Source organism: Hyperolius riggenbachi, chromosome 5, assembly GCF_040937935.1.
Source record: "Hyperolius riggenbachi isolate aHypRig1 chromosome 5, aHypRig1.pri, whole genome shotgun sequence".
Classification (NCBI taxonomy): Eukaryota; Metazoa; Chordata; class Amphibia; order Anura; family Hyperoliidae; genus Hyperolius; species Hyperolius riggenbachi.
Window position 1 is genome coordinate 290,318,893 of NC_090650.1, and position 16,220 is coordinate 290,335,112.

A 16,220-nucleotide genomic window follows, 5' to 3' on the forward strand; every position below is an offset into this window, starting at 1 on the left:
TTTCTGGTGTTATTCAGATACTACTGCAGAGAAATATACCAGCAGGGCTGCCAGGCAACTGGTAATGATTAAAAGGAAATAAATATGGCAGCCTCCGTTTACCTCTTACTTCAGTTCCCCTTTAAATATCCAACCTTATTGGACTTTTAGGGTTATATTTCCTGATTAAGGTGTCAGACCTTGAAGCTTAGAGGACCACTGTAACATTTTTAACCACTTCGCATCCAGACCTTTTTTCCCACTTATGGACCACAGCAGTTTTGACAGTTTAGCTATGTCCTTATTTAATCAGAAATAACTTTATCCCTACTTTTGACACAGAAATAAAATATATATTGTTTTTTTCAAGACAAACTAGGCGTTCATTGTATGCCATTTTTTTCCCTCGAACAATTTTGTTTTCTATGAATTTTAATCAGAAAACAAAGAAAAAAATAGAAAAAACATTTATTTCTCAGTTTTGCCAATTCCAGTTTAAAAATAAAAAGTGCTACTGTAGATAAAAAACACAAATTTTGTTTGGCTATTCTTACTGCTTATCACAAAACTTAGATTTTGTTCTGGTCACATTTTATGGTGAAGATATTTGATTCTGAAATAATGCTACAGAGTGTATTTTTCACTATGAAATGAGAAAATAAAAGTATTTTTAATAGTAAAAATCAATCTCATTAGCTCAGGAAACATATATTCCCATTCGCCAATTAGTGCTGCATCAGAAAGTGCCAGAAATGTGCACAGGAGCAAGCCCAATTCTGCACAGCACTGCTTCTGCTACAAGACATAAATCTACTGACTTGTGGCTTAGATGAAGTCACAGAGGGCATATATCTACTGACTTGTGGATAAAGTGGTTAAAATACGTGTGTATTCATTATGTATAAAATATACATTTGTCCAAGAGTAAAATGCACTTAACATTTACTATGTTACTCTAACTTACAATAGATAATACAAATCTGACACTTCTTACATGTTTTGGACTAGTCCATCTCCTTATGGGGAATTTTCAGGGTTTTCTTTATTTTCAAAAGCACATAAAGGATAGTTGCTCAGTCCAGCTGCCAAAATAGTGTGCAAGCAAGAAGGGTGGCTTGCATCTTTGTATAGATCTTTTCAATGGAGTGATTTTGTAAAGCATAAAGGAAATACCGAGATCATCCATGAGGTGATTGACTAGTCCAAAACCGGTTGGATCCACCAGATTTCTACTACCCACTGTAAGTGACAATGACATTGGAAAAAAGTAATTTAAAGTGCATTTTTACACAGAGAGAAATGTTTGTCTTATATAATATCTCACAAAAGTGACTACACCTCCCACATTTTTGTAAATATTATATCTATTCTTGTGACATGTGACAACATTTATATAGTGCCAGCATCTTCCGGGCGCTATACATCAGCATACAGGGCTAAACAATAGAGCAATTAATACAAGACAGTGGTGGATTACCGCTGATACAGTAAACAAATCAACTACAGATTTTTACACAGGGTCATGCACACACATTGCACAGCATTGTGAGTCAAAGCTTTCCCTTTTATGACAATGACAATGTAAAGTTGTCAGTGTACAGCCTGAATAAAATTATACATTTGCTGTCCCATCAAAATAACTCTACACACAGCCATTAATTTCTAAACCACTTGCAACAAAAGTGAGTATGCCCCTAAGTGAAGAATGTAAAAATTCTGCCCAATTAGACATTTTCTCTCCCCAGTGCGGAACCTTTTGTGAGAATCGGAGGCAGAGGACTAGCAGGACAGCCAAGCAACTGGTATTGTTTGAAGCAAAATAAATATAGCAGCCTCCACATCCCTCTCAGTTTAGGTTTCCTTTAAAGGGAACCAGAGAGGAACGGGGGGTGAAAAAAGAAACAGATTTTATACATACCGGGGGCTTCTTCCAGCCCCATAAGCCTGAATCGCTCCCACGCCGCCGTCCTCAGCTTCCTGGATCCGCCGATACCGGACCCGTCACTTCCGGCGGACGCGGCCAATTGTCCGCATCACAGGGGCTCCCTCCATACATGTACGCATGCGGCTGCGCAGTTAACAGCCACATGCGTATCTGTATGGGGAGAGCACCCTGTGATGCGGAGAATTGGCCGCGTCCGCCGGCCGACTTGCCGACTCGCGGCAATGACGGGACCCGGTGGCGGCTGATGCAGGCAGCGGAGGAGTGCGACGTGGGAGCTATCCGTGCGTATGGGGCTGGAGGAAGCCCCAGGTATGTATATTGCATCCTCTCTGGTTCCCTTTAAATTTGATGTTATTGCTCTTATACTCTCTCATAGTGGTCAACATGGCACTTCATGGCAGAGAACTCTCTTAAAACAATCATAAAAATGAATTGGTCTACGTAAAGAGGGCATATGCTAAGAGACGATTTGACAGCCCCCCGGAACTGAGCTGCAGCATGGTGGACAAGACTATACAGCGGATTAACAGGACAGGTTCCACTCAGAACAAGCCTCACCATGGTAGACCAAAGAAATTGAATGCATGTGCCCAGCGTCATATCCAGAGGTGGTCTTTTGCAAATAGATTTATGCGCGCTGGCAGCATTGCTGCAAAGGTTGAGAGGGGGGGGGGGGGTAGCCTGTCATTGCTCAAACCATATTCCACACACTGCATCAAATTGGTCTGGAAGGCTTTTGTCCCAGAAGAAAGCCTCTTCTGAAGATGATGCACAAGAAAGCCTGCAAACAGTCTGCTGAAGGTAACAAGACTCTGGACATAAATACTGAAACCGTGTCCTATGGTCTGCTAAGACCAAGCTAAACGTATTTGTTTCGAATTGTGTCAAGCGTATGTGGTGGCAACACCCGGTAAGGAGTACAAAGACAAGTATGTCTTGTCTACAGTCAATCGTGGTGGGAGTGTCATGGTTTAGGGCTGCATGAGTGCTGCTGACTCTGGGGAGCTGAAATTCGTGAGAGGACCACCAATGCCAGCATGTGCTGTGACATATTGAAGCAGAGCATGATCCCCTCCCTTTGGAAACTGGGCCCCAGGGCAGTATTCTAACATAACAATCCCATACTCCTCCAAGACAAGCACTGCCTTGGTAAAGAAACTGAAGATAAAGGTGCTGGACTGGCCGAGCATGTCCTCAGATCAAACAGTATTAAGCTTCTGTGGAGCATCGAAATGTTAGGTGAAGGAATACAAGGTCTCCAACATCCACCAGCTTTGTGATGTCGTCATAGAGGAGTGGAAGAGGATTCCAGTGGCAACCTATGAAGCTCTAGGGATTTCCATGCCCAAGAGAGTTAAAGTCATTGGAAATCGCATAAAAAAGCCAGATACTTACCTAAGGAGAGGGAAGGCTCTGGGTCCTATAGAGCCCTCCCTCTCCTCTCTCGGTGCCCTCAGTGCAGCGCTACTTTCCCCGTTTGAATCCCTGCCGCGGGGTACTTCTGAAGTCTTTGGGAGCTGAATCCTTCCAAAGACAGGCGGCTCCATACTGCGCACATGCGAGTTCCTTTGGAAGCACTCAGGCTTCCAAAGACATCTGAAGCCTTCCTTTAGCGGTGGACATAGCAGTGTTTGACCAAATTGGTTGAATACTGTTACGGGGGATCCTGTGCGGGAACGTGCACCGGGAAAGAACCGGGAAGGCTTTATAGGTCTCAGAGCCTTCCTTCTCCTTGGGTAAGTATCGGGCTTTTTTTCTTTTAAATGAGATTCCCAATGACTTTAAGGCAGTGCGGGAAAATATTGGTGGCCAAAAATATTCACACTTTTGACATCCTTCACTTTGGGGTTTACTCTCTTCAGTTCCCAGCAGTTTAGACATTAATGGTTGTGTGTTGAGATATTTTAAAGGGACAGCACATTTACACTGCTATACAAACTGTACACTAACAACTCAAAGCATAACTGAAGTCTCTTCAGAAAAAAACTTTTTTTTGCAGGTGGCTTCTGCCAGCCCCCTGCAGCAGACCTGTGCTCATGCCGTTTCAAAACGATCCTTCCTTACCAACACTCTACACCCCCCCCCCCCCCCCCCCCCAGGGAAGGGAACAATCTTCTTCAGGTAGTCGAAGCCAACTTCTAAGTCGACGTCCACTGCGCCCTGGCTGCATGCATCCTCAAACGCGTTCCCATGGCCCAGAGCTTCCTGCACAGGCGCAGTAAGTAAAAATCTCTACTGCTCCTGTGCAGTGCGCTCTCCTAGCAACAGAAGTGTGAACATGGCCACGCAGGCGCAGTGGACACCGATGGGAGAAACGCAAGTGATCAGTGGCGGGGTACGGAGGAACGTTTTGAAATGGTGTGGGCACGGGTCGGCTGCAGGGGGCTGACAGAAGCCCCAGGTAAGTATTTTTTTTGTTTGCAGAAACTTCAGTTCCGCGTTAACATTTTATCAAAGTGTCATATCAATGTTGTCCCATGAAAATATATAATGAAATATTTACAAAAATGTGAGAAGTGTACTTACTTTTGTGAGATACCATATGTATGTGTACCCATGTAACTAATATGGCATTTAACAATGGCAGGTGCCATATTTCTATTCTTATAGGTCAATTTTAGGTTGAACTAAAGTGCTTAGAAGCAAATAATTGCAGCCGTAAGATCGAGTTTCTTAACATGCTGATTTTTTAAAAAATATATATTTTTATGAACAGTTCACCCGGAATAAACATGCAGATCGGGCGTTTTAACTTAATATTTAGTGCCTGCTGCTTGTTCCAAGTATTTGAATATTGAATTTCTAAATGCAATAGATTGGCATGACATTTTTCTTTTTAATAAAAAAAGAAGTACTCCAGCATCCATATTTCTCAGTACAGCCTACTTAGAAATCAAAACAGAAGCTTACACTTTTTATTTTATTTGAGGAACTGTAAACTGATTTGGTTAGAATTAACCTTAATAGTTTCCACCACAAGGTGTAAAGCATATCTGTGCTGTGAATTCGTTCTTCTTTTCATTGGTGTTTTCATTGGTGTTGATTCTAGAAGGAGATATGAGAGGGCATAAAAGCCTCATTGTTCACATTGTACAGAGTTGTATGCCCCAACAGGCCCTTGCCCTGCTCACATTACACTCACGGTCCACTAAAATCAGCTTGCCATTTGCTAATCAAAGAGCTAAGGGACATGCTGTCATTCTGTATCCAAGTTCTATATGACGTAAACGCCAGTGGCCATGTTGGATTGCTGAGGACAACGTTTGAGGGCAGATTCAATATTATGCTGGGTACACATGATGCTTTTTTTTTTTCTCGATTTTCTGTCCGATCGTTTTCCGATTCGATTCCGTTATCTTTTCTTATCTATTTCCATTCATTTCTATGAGAAATCGATCAGAAAAACAATCGAAATTAAGATCGGACATGTGGGAAATTATCTATCGAACCATCTATCTAACACAAAATTGTATGGTGTGTACCTAGCATTACGGATGGTTAATGAGATGCAAATAAGTCCAAGTGGATGCAGGATTAAAAAAAAAAATGAGTGTGTCAATCGGAGTGTAAGGCAGGGGCACAGTCCATACATTTATTGAAAGTTGCCAAAATAGTTGGTATTCGCTCACTGACCTCAAGCTGAGTGTTCAGGCAGGCAGGCCGGTGAGTGCATCGGGGTTCTCTGGTGTCTAAAAGCCATTTCACGTCCCTTCAGACAATTGCTCACACTGAACACTCAGCCTGTTGTCACACAGTGAGTGAAAATTGTTTGTGGAGCCTACAAAAAAACTTATGGACTGTGCCACTGCCTTCTGCTCCTTCTGTTGTCGCACAGATTGCTTGCCATATAGGACTGCACATCCTGCTCCTTGACATACACTCAATAAGTAATTTGTACCTGGGTGTTCTAACAAGAGATAGATAGATGTTGACAATAGATATTTAAGATAGTAACATAGCATGTGACATAGCAAGATAGGTTGACAAATACATCTTGGCAAAATATTTTATATTTTAATTGCAAATTGGTAAAACATTCCAGTTCTCAGAACAGAGAGACCGTTCTCTGATAATTCTTTATTTGCATTTTTATTCTGCTTATTCCATAGTGAAAACTTTGAATATTGCTTTCCTACATATTCGTCCTGCAGGTCATTTGCATTTGTTTTAGACTGCACTTCTTACAATTTAATTATATAATTCTAATTTAATATGTTATTAATACTGCCTAACTTCCAATTGAAAATGTTGTTGTTAATCACTTGCGCCAGTGGCACTGATCCAGCTTGTTTCACACATATCAGTCTCATGAAAGCAGGGGAATATGAAATCACACTTCTGTATCCAAATGTACACTTAATCCCATGCCCTTGCATTGGTGGCAGTGGTTGTGAACACACGAAACCTAATTTAATACTATAAGTGGTACAATATAATTTTGTGAAATGTTAAAATTGTAATATAGTATTTCCAATTTTTATCTTTTTGCCTATAATGTGATGTTTTTTTATTTTAAATTTGTATTTTTTTCATAATAATAATTAAACTTAATTTGCCTGGTTGGTTTTTCTTGATTAAAATGATTCACAGTTCTTAACAAATTCTGCTTGTAAGGTTAATGCATTAATTAAGAATTAATCTTGCCACGTTATTTTAAAAGCATGGCATTGTTCTGTGACGTTCAAAATGTCATTGTTAAACAGTTCTGTGAAGGCTTCAGGCTCACATTGGTTCACATTTTAACTTGCTTTCCCCTCTTTTCTGAAGAACCTTTTCTTTGTGATTCTTTATGGAAATGTGCTGCAAAGCCTATTAAGGTTTTGACAGATGTGTGTGAGAGCAATACTGTGATTCTCTTCTTTGTGTGGACATACATTGAACCTTTTCTCTATCACTTCTACATTTCCACTGTGCTCTTTTTAGCACTGTTATCTGTTTTCCTTCACTACCCCCTTTCTTTTCCTTCTTTGTGGCCTCAGATCATGTTTTGACATTTGCCAGATCATTTTAGGGAACTTGATATGCTTTGTTTTCTGTAGAGAACAGACAGGTTAATTCAGACAGAATTTAACAGACTGAATAGATGAAGTTAGACTTGAGGTACCCACAGTCACTTTGTCTGCTTTTTTTTTTCTGGTTTCTCTCTCTTACGTTTGTTCGCCAGCTGCCAATGATTGTAACGCCTATGCTTTTGATAATTTGAAAATAATAGCACCAATTGATTATATCAGGACTAGCGCCAACAAAACCAAGTGGTTTTTTTTTTTCACTTCTCCCTTTTTGTAGCCAGCGGTGGCGGTGGGGGGCATGGCAGGGCAGCACTGTGAGTCTGTAGCAGCACAATAAAGCTGTGCACACATGTTCATTGCATGCAAGAGAGAAAAGTAGCAAATGAATAAAAAATCCACCTTATTGCTTGTCTGGTAGAGGCATAACTTGTATCATTGGGCAGCCCATTACTGATTGGATTGGGGGAAGTAACATCTCTATCAGTACTTTGCTTAGTACTACAGAGTTGGTTTTTCCCTCTTTATTAGAAAATAGCCTTAAAAGGACTAAATACTGTATATGTACTGTATTTACATAAGCCATACATGTTTCAAAATCTTATACACAGTACCTTTCTTTTTCCTTAGACTATGGAAGGGACGTTATACCTGGTACACACCATGCAATTTCCATCAGATCGACAGTCGAATTGAATATTTCCGAAAGGTCCGATCTAATTGCCAATTGTTTTTCTGATTGATTTTCCAATCACTTCTATTCAAAATTGATCACAAAAACGATTGAAAATGAGATCGGACCTGCCGTAAATTATTGATTTGACTATCAATCTGATGGGAAATTGCATGGTGCATATCAGGCACTAGACTATGATTAAGGGCCTGTTTCCACTAGCTGCAGATCCACGCTGAACATGCAGTGTTTCCCCACAGGTTAGTCAAATGAGTAAATGCTGCCTATTTGGCCAATTGCTTGCTATCTGAATTGCAGTGTGGTGCAATACTGGATGGCAAGCTGCAGTTCCCCGCAGCACGCACCGGAATACCGAGAGCTGTAGGCTATAGATGGACCTCCGAAGGTCGCTGATAAGTTTCACATTACTATGGCAACAAACTTGAGTTGCTGCATGTACTTGCTGCCAAAGGTTCTTGTCAAAGTTTTATATGTGATAAATCTACCTGCATAAAAAGAAAAGCAGATGTATTTAGTTTTATATACTTTACATGTTTACTTCTGACTTATTCTCTTCCATTCAAGTTGTGAATGCCAATCCTCAAAGGAGCTCAGTTTAGTTACATAGTTACATAGTTATTTTGGTTGAAAAAAGACATACGTCCATCGAGTTCAACCAGTATAAAGTACAACACCAGCCTGCTCCCTCACATATCCCTGTTGATCCAGAGGAAGGCGAAAAAACCCTTACAAGGCATGGTCCAATTAGCCCCTAAAGGGAAAAATTCCTTCCCGACTCCAGATGGCAATCAGATAAAATCCCTGGATCAACATCATTAGGCATTACCTAGTAATTGTAGCCATGGATGTCTTTCAACGCAAAGAAAGCATCTAAGCACCCTTTAAATGCAGGTATAGAGTTTGCCATAACGACTTCCTGTGGCAATGCATTCCACATCTTAATCACTCTTACTGTAAAGAACCCTTTCCTAAATTAATGGCTAAAACGTTTTTCCTCCATGTGCAGATCATGTCCTCTAGTCCTTTGAGAAGGCCTAGGGACAAAAAGCTAATCCGCCAAGCTATTATATTGCCCTCTGATGTATTTATACATGTTAATTAGATCCCCTCTAAGGCGTCTTTTCTCTAGACTAAATAAACCCAGTTTATCTAACCTTTCTTGATAAGTGAGACCTTCCATCCCACGTATCAATTTTGTTGCTCGTCTCTGCACCTGCTCTAAAACTGCAATATCTTTTTTGTAATGTGGTGCCCAGAACTGAATTCCATATTCCAGATGTGGCCGTACTAGAGAGTTAAACAGGGGCAATATTATGCTAGCATCTCGAGTTTTTATTTCCCTTTTAATGCATCCCAAAATTTTGTTAGCTTTAGCTGCAGCTGCTTGGCATTGAGTACGATTATTTAACTTGTTGTCAATGAGTACTCCAAGTCCTTCTCCAAGTTTGATGTCCCCAACTGTATCCCATTTATTTTGTATGGTGCTAGACCATTAGTACGTCCAAAATGCATGACTTTACATTTGTCAACATTGAATTTCATCTGCCATGTATGTGCCCATATAGCCATCCTATCCAGATCCTGTTGCAAGCACTAAGCTTGCATAGGTGTGCTTGGACAAGGGTGCTTGCACAAAATATGTAATGAGGCTACAATATGTTGCAGATTAGCTGTGTTACATCATCCAATCCAGCAGGCAGCAGCTTTTCAAATGTCTTCTTCTCCCCACTTAAATATGGTCATATGTGATCTAAGGGCATTTCTGACAACAGAAGAATGCTACAGTATCCCAGTGCAGTGACTGAGCCATATTGCTATTAGTGTTGAGAAAGCAGCAACATCATTGTATATATGTTTTTTTGGGGGGGTTTGTTTTTTCTTTAGACAAACGTGACTGTTTGGGTACCTTTACTCTGGCGAGTTAGTGTGTATTTTATACAGATAACGAGAAATACTGTGAAAAAAGTGATTTTTCTTGTCTTTTCTTAGGGGAGAGACCATTCCAGTGCAGATATTGCCCATACAGTGCCTCTCAAAAAGGGAACTTAAAGACACATGTGCAGTGTGTGCATCGGGTACCTTTTGACAACAGCGAGTACCCTGACAAGCCGCTCCATCGATCCCAAAGTGACAATCCCACCAGTTACATGGAGGACCAGCTGGAAAATTTGCCTTCTAATCATCAAGTCGCTGGAGCTGTTGCATTAAAGTGAAGAATAAGATAAAATGTGACACCTCCCTCCCGCTTAGTGCAGTGATAATGCTGTACCACATAGTTATTATTATTATTTTTTTTTTTTAAAGAAAGGAAGAAAGATGTAGATGACTATACATCCATATCATTTGAAATGCTTTCCAGAATTTGTTTTTTCTAAGTATGGCAAATGCTGAGATGGTATACGATGATCACTCTTGAATCAGGATTTCATCACACACTGGATGGAAGAGTACAGCATAACACAACTGGGGACAGTATAAGCACTGATCTGTTATCTACTCCAGAGGACTGCTTGCAAGTATGACAGAGGAGTAGCTGAGACAAGGCACAATGGTAACCGCTGGAGTAACGTACCACTGATTTGCTTAAAGCCAGACTGCTCAGTGATGTCGCATAATAATATGCATTATTATTATTTTGTCTCGAGTCCAAACCTATAATTTTGATGGTCTTAATGCCGAAAACGAATTACAAGGTGCCGCGTTCTACTGTTGACAGAAATGAACAATGAAACACTTAACCTGATGCTACATGAACACTAATACCAGGGGGGAGGGGGGGGGGGCTACATGCTTCTTCATTTTACTCTCAGGACCTTTTTGTAATAGGGCTACTTTACTATACCTGCTCACAAAAGATTATGCAATTTTGCTCCCCTTTGTAATTGCCACACATCCGCTGCAGATTTTAGTACTGTACTAGATAGAGAAATATAGTAAAATTTGAAAAAAAAAAATAGTTGCGCATGGAATAGCATGTATGACTTTCCCCACTGCAAAAAAAAACATAAACAAAAAACTCTTCTCCAAGCCGGTACCTTGAGAGAGGTCTTAAGATTTTATTTCTTGTTTATAGCATGTTTGATAATGTTACTTATTAAGTTGTCTCTCTTTATTTGGTGGCATTCAGGTTGTGGGGGGAAGGAGCATATAAAAAAAAGCTTTATATACCTCTTCTGCAGCATTTTTAAGGTGGGTGATGGTAACATAAGCAAAAAAAATAACCTAAAGCAGTGATCTCAGTCTACCCCTTCAGTCCAGCAGACAGCATTTGATTGCTGTTTATTGTTTTGTATTCCATAGGCGTTAACTCAATTTTCTCCCTTGTTGCTGTGACACTGTGTGTTACAAAACCTCCAAGAGTCCCAAATTTTGCACATATGATTTATGCATTATCAACAAAAGTTACTGCTGCCTTGAAAAGAAAATGTTCTGTGAAAAAAAAATGCAAAAGCTTTACTAGTGCGTGTTTTTTTAATTGTAACCTTTTATAAAGGCAGGAAATGGGTATAAAATAAAATCCTAGCATGCTAAATATATTTTTCAAAAAAGCAATAATTTTACATGTACAGATAAAAAAAAATCTAACCTTTTAATACTGGTGAGAGCGACAGTTTACTTTGTACTATAAAGTATAGCTTTGTTCTTTTTGTAGTATGTGGGCTTATGACACATATTTTGTTTTAAAAGAAAAAAAAAATAGGCAAATGTTTTTTTCAGCAAATATTCTAATCTAGTTAATTATTTTATTCTGGGTTCTATAAATAAAATTTCCAGTACTTTTATGGTTATAGCAGAAGCTAAATATTTTCATTTTCTGTGGTAGCATAATGGCTGCCATTTTGTTCATTAAATTTGGTGTCTAAAGTATTGCAAGTCTAGGAGGTGGATTCCATATGCTTCCATCTGAAATGTTATATTATTTCAAGTGATATTTTGTGGATTCATTCCATATCTGAAGTTTTACCTGCTTACTGTTTAACAGTTTCCACCTTGTTAATATGACTGGACACAATACTTCTCCTTCGTTTGTGAAATGCCAACACTTTGAAATGGCACAGTGATTGAAAGTGAATCTAAGATGGTTCATTAGCCCATATTTATGCTTACCTGGGACTTCCTCCAGCCCCATGAGCACTGTGGCCTTCCCCACCATCCTCCTCGGTCCCTTCGTTCTCCCACTATAACTCCCAGTAATGCGGGCAGTCGCAGGCTTCTGCGCATGTGCGGCTCGGCCGAGCATGCACCCCTCATTTCACTCCTATCCCATGGAGCATTCATGTGTCTGCGCTGTATTATTGTGCAGGTGCAGAACGCTCCAGTGGACGGGAGCGCAGCAGGTGCGCGCGTTCGAGCCATGCATGCGCAGAAGCCGGTGACTGACCGGATAACCTGGATTTTTAGCGCCAGGGCAGAGGGGCCGAAGAAGACAGCGAAGGAAGCCACGCTGCTCACGGGGCTGGAGAAAGCCCCAGGTAAGTATAAATACGGGCCAGTGGGCCATATCTGGTACACTTTAAATACTACAATATGCAGTCTATTATTATCAGAACCTTCAAAAACCTGACACCCAATGGTATTAAGCAGTCTAGCTTGCAATGAGCTTGCAATGAAATGCAGGTCCTCATTCATTTTGGTGCAGCCTTGAAGAACAACTGATGATTGGCAGGAAGCATGGCTGTCACTGATGCCACAACAAAGTTTACAATGTTGATGTTTCATTATGGAGAAATTTATTATAGATATTTACAAACTGTGTACAGTGCAGATATAAGATTCACTTAATTGAATGAACATTAAAAAAAGATTCCACAGATCCTAACTTTTTTGTTTTTAATATCACCCTATTTAGAGGTGTAGCTGTTTTGTGCTCTTTTATTTTATCATCAGTATTGTGTTGATTTTGTTTAATGTAGAAATCTGCTAGACTATAGTATTTAAAATGATTTTCCTGTTATTTATTTAGTTAACCTGTTTTGATCAGCTTTCAAAATAAAATACTTTAGCTTGACACACTCCTGTTAACCATCTGTGGACTGTTACATAAATTTTCCTACTACCTCTACCAATCTGCTGTTTCTCACTCTTTAACAGGTTATTTTTTACAGCGCTCTAATGTAATTTACACAATAAAGGGTTTGATTGTTTACACTGGATGTATACTGACTTTTTATTTGGCTATAAATTCTTACCATCTTCTTGAAAGGGGTGGATCCACAGTCAGATGTATCTACTTAATCAAGCATGTAAGACAAGACACAGAACTCACCTTTCTCCTGGTGGACTCAAAGGGCCAGCGCTGCAGCTACTAGGGCACGCTCAGTAGGCAATAGCAGTATTATGGAGTCTTGCCCAAGGTTTCCTTGCTAAACAGCAAGAGCCGAGATTTGAACCCTTGTGCTGTGACCACAATGAACAGTTTTGACATCAATATAGGAAATAGAATTACTGAGTGTTTGCCACTCAGCTTTGCAGCTGCAGGGTCGTGTGTTGGATAAGCACTCTGCAAACAGTTTATCCCACATTCCAGAAATATAGTTGTAGAATAACTTGATTTTTCAAAAAATTCTCCCCGAAGTGTGGTAGGTACTAAAACTAAGCAAAAATATTGGTGTGTTCACAAAAATAAAATTTGCATATTTTCTCAAAGAAGTACATTTTCGCTGATTTATGTTGTAGTTTTGCAAAGATGAGCAGATTTTGGCAAACATTTATTGAAGTCAAAGGATTAAGAGAAAAAGCCAATTATTATTAAATTTTATTTCGTGCCTGCACAGTAGCATGGAGCTGCTCATGCGCAGAGAAGAAATATGCACACGTGGCTCCTTGTTATTTCACAGTGCTGGCCGTACATTGTGCCTGCGCAGTCCTTGCTTCAGGTACACTTTAAGTTTGACCCATACAAAGGGTAGTTGGCCAAAACAGCATGCTAATGCTTTATTAGTGACACTTAATTGTCTTACTCAGGTTAACATCCTGATGAGTTACAATTTTTTGATGAAATAAACAGATTACATTAAATAATTAATGCTGGTTCATGTTGGAAGATTTACAGTGAGCTATATCCCTGACAGCGAAAAGGGGTGTGGCTACGCGCTCGTTTTCCACACTGATAAGTGGGGTTCCAGCCGTATAGTGAGTATAAAGGTAAATTTATACAATCACAAATTGTTTGATTGTGAATTGCAACCTTCTTCCTGCCCACTGTAGAATTTGCTGGCGAGTCTTTTGCTGTAATGTTATACTAACTTTTTATATGATCACTTTTCTCAATTAACTTTAGTAAACAGAATGATCTGGTGTGTGGGAGACTTGTGGTCACTAGGGGTGGTCATAAAAAAATCATATTGCCTTCAATCGCAAAAAAATCATATTGCCACGTTTTGAGTTTGCTGGCAGCAAATCCCAGTTCTCAATTTCAGCAAGACCATTCTTGTACCAATTGTTATTGTTGCATCATCCTCTTTCAGCTCTAACATCATCTGTCTGTTTCTAACTGTAGCCTAGAAGAATGGCAGATTCTTGATTCAGAGCAAAGTATACTTTCCTTTTGGTGTCACTTCATGACTAGACTGTCACCTTCAATTGGCTCCACAAGTGCTCAAAAATGGCTCTGTAGTTTGACTCCATCTTTTAAAGTTTACATCATCACATATACAAACAGTTTTTGGTATCCCATTCACAGCCATGCTACCATGTAGCGGAAATAATTGACAGATTATTGGGTGGGACTGGGGAAGACCCGGCTGTCATGGTACACATTGGCACCAATGACAAAGTTAGTGGGAGATGGAAGGTCCTCAAAAATATTTTTCAGGTACTTGGAGATAAACTTAAAGCAAGGACTGTCAGGAACCGGCTCGCGGCACGCCTGCGTATACGGTTCCCGACTGCGGGTTTGACCAGATTAAGCGGGGAACAGCCTTATTTAAGCTACAACCAAGGCTGGAACCCCTCAAACACTTCCCACTGCCACCACTAGCGTTGCTAGACACGTTCACTCAGCTATCGAGTGCTCAATACGCAATCTGCGTTTTCGTATTTGGGTCAGCTTTGCGCTTAGGCCAAATACGGGAACGCCACGCACCCACACACACACACAGTTGCAATCTTACACTGTCGTGAAGCAAAGACCCACTAACAGTCGTTCCGAACGATACTGTTAGCCACTCTGCTGTCGCTACTCGCACTGGCGTTGTTCGTACGTTTGGTCAGCTGCGCGCTTAGGCCAACGTATGACAAACGCCCCCACACACAATGCAATTACAATTTCATACGGTAGTGTTGCTCAAGCGTACAATTAGGCATGAACTTATACACGGTTACACTTCAGTCTCTTCTAGGCTATGAGTGTTAGTTTAGTACGGCAGAAGTCAAACTTATTAAATAATAATTTAATATTCTAGAAAAACATAGAACAGTGCAGAACTTAATATATACAAAAAGATTACAAAAAACAAAGTAAAAATGTTACAAGATAAAAGTTACAAAAATAACACACACGGATATTTGCGTAAAATAAAAATGGGGATTTAAAAAAACGTTACCAGCTTAGGTTAGAACGTTGTTTGACGGGAGGACGCCGTTTCGACCAGGAGTCGCGATCCTCCCTAGCTATTCGCTACCTCCGAGAGAAGACAGTCACTAGGCATCCGCCTCTGCTTTTTATACTCTGAGCTACGCCTGTAGGCTGCAACTTCCTTGGGGAGGGGAGGAACTAGGTTTTAATTAAATCTCAGACATATTCCATTTCCAGGTAAAAGTCCATACATCAAAGATTGTGAAGTGAGCCTTTCAACTCCAGGTGAAAACTTGATTACAGCTTTTTCCTGTCTCAGTTCTCAGACATAAATGGGATTTCCAGAGATCCACATACATGAAAAGGGTACTATAGCACCTCCACTAATGATTTAATTTCCACAGGTAAAAAATGGTATCAACAGGACTTCACCCATTTCTAATAGCCTGTCATGTACATTTCAAACGTTCCTGTGTTAGTCTCCAGACTCTGGTCCTCTGGCTTTGTGTATTGAGACAATAGGCCGTCTCCTGAGTTCAAACAGTCAGGCAGATAATCCCATTAGCACTCTCAGAGGAACTGCATACAGACTCAAAGCACCTGATATGGTCAAGACAATCACCCATTTCCTTGCCCCAAGCAACTCAAGGTAACCTGCTCCCTTCTGGCAGAAAAAAATGAAAGAATATGTTCCTGTTATCCTTAATATCATCAGCACCTCAATATATCTCCACACCTCCGCCGTTAACTTGGTGCAAGGCAGACGATCTTCCCAGATCATCTTGCCTGCACCTACACTGTTGGTTCTGCTTGACGGGACAGCCCATCAGCATTCCCATGATTGCTCCCCTTCCCGATAGCGCTGGCAGGTGAGTCTAACGAATCATCCTGCCAAAGCCTACATTGACGGCCTGGCCGGGTGGGGTAACCCTTTAGCATCCTCAGGAGGGTTCCCCACCTGTCAGTTAGCTCCAAGCTACACGACTGGAAAGCTAGGTCAGGTTGCTGCAATGTGTCGTTGCCCTTAGCAACCTGACGTAACCAACCAGGGGAATGCGGGTCAGTGACGACCGTGAATTC

The 16,220-nt window shown here is 40.6% G+C and overlaps 1 protein-coding gene across 4 annotated transcripts in view; it reads left to right on the plus strand.

Moving 5' to 3' along the window:
• The window catches only part of ZNF516 (zinc finger protein 516), a 145,700-nt gene extending 132,930 nt beyond the window's left edge, over positions 1-12,770 (plus strand). For 3 of the 4 annotated variants that reach the window (XM_068237065.1, XM_068237063.1, XM_068237064.1), the window contains exon 6: positions 9,614-12,770. In XM_068237065.1, the coding sequence (XP_068093166.1) occupies positions 9,614-9,837 (224 nt within the window). In that variant the 3' untranslated portion in view covers positions 9,838-12,770. The remainder of the gene's footprint in view (positions 1-9,613) is intronic. The other variant, XM_068237066.1, reaches the window with a different exon arrangement.
• Positions 12,771-16,220: the final 3,450 nt, after the last annotated feature.